The sequence below is a fragment of the Aptenodytes forsteri genome, unplaced genomic scaffold (assembly GCF_000699145.1).
Source record: "Aptenodytes forsteri isolate BGI_AS27 unplaced genomic scaffold, ASM69914v1 Scaffold25, whole genome shotgun sequence".
Classification (NCBI taxonomy): domain Eukaryota; kingdom Metazoa; phylum Chordata; class Aves; order Sphenisciformes; family Spheniscidae; genus Aptenodytes; species Aptenodytes forsteri.
The window spans coordinates 795,029-804,497 of NW_008796180.1; the positions used below are offsets into that span (position 1 = coordinate 795,029).

At 51.4% G+C, this 9,469-nt stretch overlaps 1 protein-coding gene across 1 annotated transcript; it reads left to right on the top strand.

The window, feature by feature from the left end:
- The first annotated feature begins 488 nt into the window (after positions 1–488).
- Positions 489–1,310, top strand: NXPH3 (neurexophilin 3). Its single transcript, XM_009287790.1, has one exon. It carries the CDS (start codon positions 489–491, stop codon positions 1,308–1,310), a length of 822 nt encoding a protein of 273 aa, XP_009286065.1.
- Positions 1,311–9,469: the final 8,159 nt, after the last annotated feature.

Sequence of the window (9,469 nt, forward strand, 5' to 3'; positions counted from 1 at the left end):
GAAGGGCATCTCCCCGGGGTGAGAACTCACCTCTGCGCTTTGCTGTCCCTCGTGCTGCCCCGCTCCGCTGCTCCCAGCTCCATCTCTCCACGGGCCACGGCACAGCTTGGAGGTCAGAAGAGGGGTCCATGAGACGTGCTGTCAGCAGCGAGACTGGTGCGAAGGCCACGGAGCCGGCACCCTTGTTGCAGGTGTGGATTCCACACTCCCACACCCCCCCAGCACCCTCTCCCCAGTATCTGCAGAGATCCCCCGGGTGCAAGTGCTCTGCCCTGAGAGAGGTGCCGCTGCCAGGCTGCACCATCAGTGAGCAAAATGCACCCGTCCCAGCTCCTTTCACCCATTCCCCGGGCAACCGTGAGAGGAGAAGGAGAGCAGGGAAAAATTGCTACCAGAAGGGAAATACGGACTACAGAGAGAAGTAGAGAGGAAAGGCAAGAGAAAAGGGAAATAAGGAAAGCAAGGATGGGAAAGAGGATGGCTGGGTCATGTCTGGAGAAGTAGGGAGACTCTGGAGACTGGGCCAGGAGGCAGGCACCCATCACCCATCTCTCACTCTTTACCATCACTATGTTCAGGTGATCTGTGGCCAAGAAGAACCAGGGAAAGGTGCAGAGCAACGTGAACCCAAGACCCAGGAGAGAGCTCAAGTGCGGAAGGTGAGAGGGCTGCTCTCTCCAAAGTCCCTGTTAACTCCAACCTTACTGCAGAACATGACCCTTCTGGAGCTGGTGAGCAGCTCACAGGAGTTATGGGATATCCTGGACAACCTGTCCGAGCGGGACCACGCTCCACACCCCAGAGGACAAAGGGACTTGGGGCCAGCCTCAGGCAAGCTTAAAAAGATTTTTGGCTGGGGAGATTTCTATTCCAATATCAAGACAGTGAAGTTGAACCTCTTGATCACCGGAAAGGTGGTTGATCACGGCAACGGCACAGTCAACGTCTTCTTCCGACACAACTCTACCGGGCAAGGGAACATCTCCGTCAGCCTCGTCCCCCCCACCAAGGCAGTGGAGTTTGACCTGGAGCAACAGATCTTCATCGAGGCCAAAGAATCCAAAATCTTCAACTGCCGCGTGGAGTACGAGAAAGTGGATCGTGCCAAGAAGACCACGCTCTGCACTTACGACCCATCTAAGACCTGCTACCACGAGCACACCCAAAGTCACGTCTCCTGGGTCTGCTCGAAGCCCTTCAAAGTCATTTGCATCTACATCACCTTCTACAGCATAGACTACAGGCTGGTGCAGAAAGTGTGTCCCGACTACAACTATCACAGCGACGTACCCTACTACCCCTCGGGATGACGCACTCTGCCCATCGCGGGATGCCCCGGTGACGAGCGGGTGCTGGGGGGCGGGGGGAGGGACGGGGACGGTTTTGTAAGCGGGGGTGGGAGTGCGGCGGTCCCTAGAAACCAGAAGCAAAGAAGAAAGAGGAGGATTTTCCATTTTCCCCAAAAGGTCCAATGTCAAGAGGAGGAATTTTAGGCTGTGGGGTACCAGCATCGCTAAACCTGGCCTGGATCCGTGGTCTTTAGAGACTGGTACGCGAAGGCAGGGTCTGAATCTAGGATACAGAAAATAGGACATAAAGCCACAATCAGGACTTGGGTTTCTCATTGCAATAATGGCTTTGCCTGGATTTAGGCCACATGGTCCTAAAAGGCTGGTGACCAGGCAAAGAGGGCTCCAGAAGCAGGCTTACACAGCCTGGAGCCAGGGGAAGACCTCAGGGGGGAGAAAGGCACCTGATGCCCTCCATGACTGCAAGACATCCATGGGCAGCCACATCATCTCCTCCACGTCCGAGTTCTGCAGCGGCGGGAGCTGGAGCTGAGTTTTCCCATGTCAGGATGCAAAGGGCTGCCAGGATGGTAACGGGGAGCTGGGACGGGTGGGAGGGCAGGGAGGGACCTTCCCGGGCTGCCACCCCACCACGGTTCACACCGGGCACCACGGCACAGGGGGGGTTTCAGGGACTTGAAACTGTGGATCCTCAGGTAGAGAAATCCTGGTGGAATCTGTCCAATCTGCTGACACAATATATGATTCATGTGTTTCCCCTGACACGCTGTGATTCATGCGTTTCCCCTTCATCTCATCCATGTTTCGTATCGCTGCCGGCTCCCCAGTGCCCACTCCCACCCTCGCCCAGCCACATTCAGCTCCAAGCGCTGCCGTTCCTCGGTGCAAAGGTGCGCGCCCGCGTGCGTACGTGTGTGTGAAGTGGAGCTCTGACTGTAGCATTTAATTTACTTTGAAGGGGGAAAAAAAAAAACCAAACACAACAACGCCGTCCTTGAGAGAGACAATAAAGTTTTCACAGTGGCACCGAGGCAGGTCAAGTGTTTTTACTGAGAGCAATCTCAGTCTCCTTGAGGGAGAAGGAAAATAAATCGGTGGGGTTGTGAACGAGGCACAGGGCATCGCCTTGCCCCGTGCCCAAATTCGGCTCCGTTCAGATGCATCCGAACTTGCCCCTTCTAGTAACCGGGTGTTGGGTCCAGCTTTGGGGTCTGCCGGGACTTGGGACTTTCACGCGGACGCTTGGTTGCTATTGCTCGGGCATGGGCTCATTCTGCACCACTGATGGGTATTCCCAACCTCCCCCCTTTCCCCATACATCCAAACTTCAGGCTCCCACTTACGTGGACACATTCCCCACACAGAGAAGACCAAAAAGCATCTTCCCCTCCCAGCCCTTCATTTTGCCCCGAAACTCCCCATATCCAGAGCACCAGGGCAGCTCCAAAAATCCCCTTGCGCCAACAAAACCCCAGCGGAGTTACGAGGCAGGTAGTACCACGAGAGCAGGTTTTATGCTTCAGCCTTCACAAGTCAGATTCTTTCTCCACAGCTTGGAGAGAGGTTTGCTGGCTGCTGGCGAAGTTTCATTATATGCACTTTTACATCTAGATAGAGGCCAGTTCCAAAACACATCGAGCAAAGAAAGCCTTTTAGTGCAATAATCAATGGGAAGACTTTTACTCCGAGAACAGAAAGTTTAAAATGCTTTGAAAGGATGGTTTCAGAAAATAACACGAGCAATATTTGATGGGGGGGGGGGGGGGGGGGGGGGAAAAATGAAGTTGGTACAAAATCCACCAGGAATTATTTTTGGGGGGGGGGGGGGGAACCCTGCTGTGATATCTCACAAAAGTATGTTCCCCAAGGGTTCACGCTTGCTTTAAGGAAGAAACACAAAAAGACACGTTAAACCCCTTTCTGCCAGCACAGACAAACCAAACAAAACCACCACACACGAAAGTTGCTCATTTGGAGAAATTTCAGACAATTGCTATTTGAAGAAACAGAGCAGACAGCGGGAGCAGAGAACCCGGCTACAAAGGATGCACCATTGTCAAAAGTGAAGGGTTCACGCTTGCTTTAAGGAAGAAACACAAAAAGACACGTTAAACCCCTTTCTGCCAGCACAGACAAACCAAACAAAACCACCACACACGAAAGTTGCTCATTTGGAGAAATTTCAGACAATTGCTATTTGAAGAAACAGAGCAGACAGCGGGAGCAGAGAACCCGGCTACAAAGGATGCACCATTGTCAAAAGTGATGTGGCAGCCGCAGTTACTAGGAGACCAGGACGGGCCATTATTCGGGCTTGGGAGAAGAGGATTCCTGCTAGCGGAGTCACAACCCGCGCTCAGAAAAGAAGGATTTCGCTGAGCTGGAGGGCAAACAATAACAAGAGGAAAAAAAAATCCCCAGGCCCTAAATCCGCCCACCCTTAACCCCCCACTCACCCCCTGCTACAATGAGATGCAAGGGAGAGCCTTTGCACCAACTCATTCGGTAAAATTTCCCTCGTTAGAGCCTAAGTCAAGGTGTACTTGAATGCATTCGCTTATAGCTTATGATTATTTGCCTTGTGGGGTGTTGCTCAAGCTGTGTTGCACGGTGGAGGTTGGCCACAGAGTTGTTTCTGCTTCTCAAGCGGAGGAGTTAAATCCCTGCGACTGCCTCTGCTGCAGTATTACACAAGGAACCAAGGTTTAATTTCTTTCCCCATTAGTAGATGGACATAAAATAGATTTGGGGGTGGGGGAAGCTAAAATTTATCCAAATGAAGTTCCACGAGTTGCAAACTTCATTACAAATGAAGCAGTGTGTAATGACTGTGGAAAGCAGACTTCAAAAATCCTCCATGACACCAGGGTTCAGCAAAGTGCCACAGAAGTATTCGCAGGCATTTTTGCAATTAGAGCCTATCTCCATTTATAAAATGCAGCCCCTTATCATCTTCGATAACTCAGTGGACGGCCAATCTCTTTGTCTCCGAAGCAGGAAAAGCCCTGATGGGAACTATTTACTGCTGTCATCTACGGCTACACAGTGAATGTTCTCCATCTCCAGTAATTAGCTCTCTTTAGTTTGTTAATACTTTTTCCTCTTCCCCACAAAATCCTCCTAATTTAAAATTTCATGAGTCTCCCAGCCGAGCTAACCTGTGCTTCTGCCCATTTAGAAACCGGCTTCCCAGAACCGCCTTCTCCACCCTCCCACCAAAGTCAATCAGCAGCCCCCAGCCAGTAACTGCACTCATTACGGCTGGTGGGGACCAGTCGATCCGGGTTCCCCAGCACCAGGATTAGATGAACCAGAAAAAAAATCAGGAGCCGATGGATCTGCTGCAGGAATACAGCCACCCCAGCATCTCCCCAGACCTGACACCGCTCTCCATCCGGGGCGGTGGATCCCATCGCTTCTGCCTCCTCTGGTTTTAAGGACTGAAGTGATGAGAGTTCCACCATCTTCCTTAAAATGCTGTTTAGTATTTGAGTAATTCTCCCATTAAGAGAATTTTCTCAACTCTGCGCAGTCCAAGTGCTCCTTCGTTAATTTTGCCCTATATAGTAAAAAATAACTTGGTGTAATCAACCTCAAATAAACCTAAATCCATCTCTCTGTAGGTTACCGGGACCTCTTCTCCCTTTGTAATCTTCCAGTCAATCAGACTCTGTCGTTCTATCGTTTCCTATTTACCATATCCAAAAAACCCAGCAGTGGCCTCAGATTCAAATGAGACTCCTCTTGGCCAGCTATCACCTCCAAAATGTGCTAATGCATTACTCCAGGATTTCAGAAAGGACAAATCTCACAGGAAGGTACGATTTAACGCAAGGATGGCACAACCGGACCTTTCTCACCCCTACGACAGCTTCAAGGCATCAATTTTCCTCAACTCGGGGTCAGTCAGGTTTTGTCCAGACAGAAACATTTGCAGCAGGTTCCAGCCAGATGCCAAGATCTCGAACAAGAAGGAAGTTTGCTCGTGAAAAAGCCTCCGGACAAACTAATGAGCGACAAAAGGTTATTGTCGCAAGAGCCCTACCTGACGCGAGAACTTCTTTAAAGGCATCAACATCGCGGAGGTGCCAACCTTTGAGGTTTTCACCAGAATTTGGCAGTAGTTGGAGCAGTTCCCAGAGTGGCTATCAGGGCCGCTTGGTTACTCCAGAACTTCAGCTTCCAGAAAAACAAACAACTGGCTCAATCACAAAAAAGCCCCAAGAAAAGGGGATTTCCAGAGGCTTAGATGTCACAACACTAATATAAACCTCAATTTGTGTTAGATCTCACCATTTCTACATCAAGCTCGCTTTACGGTCTGTCTCAGGTTTTCTTTTACCAAGTTTTTAGGCTGGTGATACTGAAGTTCCTGCAGCTGGGCGAGTGTGTAATGTTTTGCTTGGAGGGCTTGCGTCCCCCCAAGCCTCCAGCACAGCTCCCCGGGTTGCCGGCGACGTGGCAGCTCCTGTAACGTCGCTTGCCCGGACAAGCCTGGCCCTTTTGTTCCTAAACCAAACTGCTGAGGTTGAGCCTTACGGAGGGAATCCTGACCTAAGTGCTTTCACAACGCAAATAAACACATTTTACGGTTTCATGCCCAAACTATCAAATGGCTAATAGAGCCTTCGCTGAGCTTTAGCTCCGACGGGCTAGGGCTGCTGTGTATGTGCAATGCTGCATCTTTATAGAGATTATTAGACTTTAATGAGGTCTAGTGAGTCAGCCAAGCCTTTATGCCTGTAATCCCCCATTTCAATAGCCATAGGTAGCTCCTGGATGCATTAATGTTGCTGGTTCTCCTGCTCTTCTGGGTGCATAAAAGCAACTTTGGATCCCATTTTGCTGTTAGGGCTAGTGCCAGGCCAGCATCACGCTGAGCGCAGAGCGACGGCGCTTGCCCGAGATCTCAGGACGGGTCAAACGGCAGAGCCGGGGCAGCGCAGGTGCCCGGGGTCCTGCTCCAGCCCACAGCCCCCCACCTTCCCCGGGGAGCCGATGCGCCTTTCATAGTCCTCTTGAGGTCTCTTCGCCGCCGCTCTGTGTCATCTCTTCTTTTCTAAGGGAAGAGTTTCTCCTCTTCGCAGACCGTGTTTCGCGGTGCCAAGGCAAGCTGTGCTAAGGACAGACATCTTGTTCTCCAAGCGGTTCGAGAATCTTAATTCCTGGGCATAAATCCTGATCGTGCTATTGGCTTTTCTGATAAACTTAACCAAGTTATTCCAGGCCTTTGTCTAGTCTGCCTTATCTCTCTTTATAAAGATAATATTCATTTGCCTTCTGGGGATGGAGTGAGACTGCACGATCGTCAAGCACTCTGGAAATCCTCCACTGAAAGGGGAGGCAAGCAGAAATGATTATTCATGAAATCCCCAGTGTTATGACTTGTTATTACACGCAGTAGACTAAAAATGCAAGTGGGCTGAATGCATCATGTATTTGATCTAAGAATTATTACAGTTTTGCCAATTAGACCCAGAACCCAAATACAACCGCTTCCCTCCTCCTCCTCCCGCTCCCCTGCCAGAGCTTAGTACCAGCTGCTGTTTCATAAACACCAACATTTCCCCATCTTCCTGTGCTTTCAACAAACTCCAAAAGCAGCAGGTCTCTGATTGTTTTCCCTCCAATTAATGGCAGAGTGCACTGCTCTTCCAGAAAGAAGCTGCAACGTGTAATGTCACATCACTGCAACAACTGCTCGCCTATCAGCGGCTTTTTCCTGCCCGAGAGGGAGCTGTGCTGAGCGGGTGGGTGAGAAAAGCATCCCTTGGCATCCCCCCCCCCACCCCCTCACCTACCTGAGAGCATCAAACACCGTTTTGGCTGGAGGGACGGGGCTCGAGGGTTAAGCAACTGGGCTGCTTTGCTGTCCGGTGCACCGGTAGCAGGACAGCATCCAGCCAAGTGCCGGAGGAACAGGGCAATCCGCTCCCTTAGGGGAGCTCAGCTCGTACACGCTGTTCTGCGGAATAAGGCCTGAACCTCCTGGTGGGAAGGAAGGATTTACTTTTGCCTGAGAGGTTTCCAGACCTACCAGAGCACCCATCTGCTACCCAAATGTCTTGTTTCCTAAAGGCTTGTGCCCAAAGAGTAGGAGGGAGATGTGATGCAGTAACCCCTTCTCCTCCAGACCCCTAAGGTCACCGCTCGTGGTGTGGTTTGCCGTTTGCTGTGCCGGAGCGTATCTGTTATCATCCGGATCACGGTGAGGGTTTCCTCTCATGTCGTGTTAGATTGCAAACAAAGAGACAAGAAGAGCCGAGTACAAGAATAGTGATTTTTTTAAAAATAGAAATATTCCCATTTAAGTGCTGTATGGCTAATTCAGACTTACTTGGGTTGCACAATATTATCCAAGAGCGTTGGGGTGCGAGGGTGGCTGCAATCACAGCTCTCAGCTCCGTGCGTGCACAGGAGCAGGGTTGAATTAGCATTTCTTGCTCCAAGAGCCCTTCCCTGTGCCCCTGGGGACAGGCAGAGCTGGGCCAGTTGGGTGTCACAGCCCTGAGCCTGTGCACACAGAAGCCCTCCCTACGAGCGGAGCCGGGGATTAACCAGCACCAAAGGCTGCAGGAAAAATCTGGGCAAGATGGAGTTGAGCAGATCGTGGAGGAGAACAGTGTCTGTCTGATGCTCACACACAGACGGTCCCAAATGCCTGAACAAAACGGATGGGGGGGGGGGGAAGAAGATATTTTAAGGGAACCTTGGTCCAAAACCACTCTGACGTGGTTCACAGTGGAGCTGCCCGAGCCACCTCTGTGTGTCTCTCCCTTCAGGACGAAGGGCACGCTGCTTCAGTGCTCACGCAGCTTTGCAAACCACACCCCACCTTCTAAAAACAATAAAAGAAAATGAAAAAACCTGAATAAACGCATCAAAACCCACACAGGCACAAAGCAACCTCCCCCAGCCCCTAACAAAACCACCTCAAAGCCAGCCCTTGCCTCCTGCCAAGCCTTTCGGCGAGCCTCGGCAGCTCTGTTTCCAGCTGAACTAGCATCTGGTTGCTCGCGACGGTCTGAACTGCACTGTCAGTGTCTGCAGGAGATTGCCAAGTCCCCCGGGACGAGGGGCCACATCGCCTCGCACGCTGCTACGCGGCGTCAAGCACACTGTCAGTGCTCAATAGATCGTTACAGCAGCATCCACAGACGCTTCAGCAGGTGAAGCAGCGAAATAAAGGGAGAGGGGGAAGTTACGGGGGATGGAAAGCACAAGAACGAGAACAAGAAATCAGACCTAAAAAAAAAGGAAAGGCTGTCAGGACACAGCAAGAGGAGGACAGGAATGGAAAACTTGTCCAGCTCTTTCAAATCCCACCAGACCCTAACTCCTCTGCAGAGAATTCCCAACTCAAACTGCTTCAAACCCCACACCTGCTTGCACTAAAAAATATGCTAAATAATTCAGTTTTTACTTGTGTGCTCTCGAGCTGCAGAATCCTCCCGGCTCCTGTAGCTTTGTGCGGTATTTTGGGGGGAAGGTACAAACCGGCTGGGATTGAGGGAGGGGAGGTCGGTGTGTCACCCCACCACCACGCTCTGGGACAGCAGAACCCTGGTTTCTGGTGTTGCTGCTCTTTGCCGAGCGGCGCGGAGCCCATGTCAGCGTGGTGGCTGCGACACACAGGGAATAGAGATGTGCCACGTACAGGATAAAGGCAGGGAGAAGGGAGGGCTGGTGTGTTTTCCACCTGCCAGGCTTTTCTGATCTGTGGCAGATGTCTCTCCGCTTTCAAACTGCATCAAGAAGCGTCCGCTTTCATCTAGCCTCCTCATTGGGAAATTTTCCCATAAGGGGGAAAAAATTATCTTATGCAGTCTACTCAAAGCATCGCGCCGTCAAGGACGCACGCCTGCATCTTCGGCACATGTCTGTAGGACTTCATCCTGGACCGGCAGCTCTCCTGCTCCCCCCACTTCTGCTAATCCTTCTGGAAGGCTGACGGTCTCACGCCTGCCCTGGTCCCCCTGGGTACACTGGGAAGACCATGGGGCGATCCCCGACGGTGTATGCTCCTCCTAAAAGCTCCCCACACGCTCAACAGGGACACGTACTACCTCCTACCCTACCTCCCAATCCCTCCATAAAGGAAAATTCCTTTACGAGCAGCAAAAAAAAAAATCCAGTTTTCTTGCTCCAAAACAGGTCAG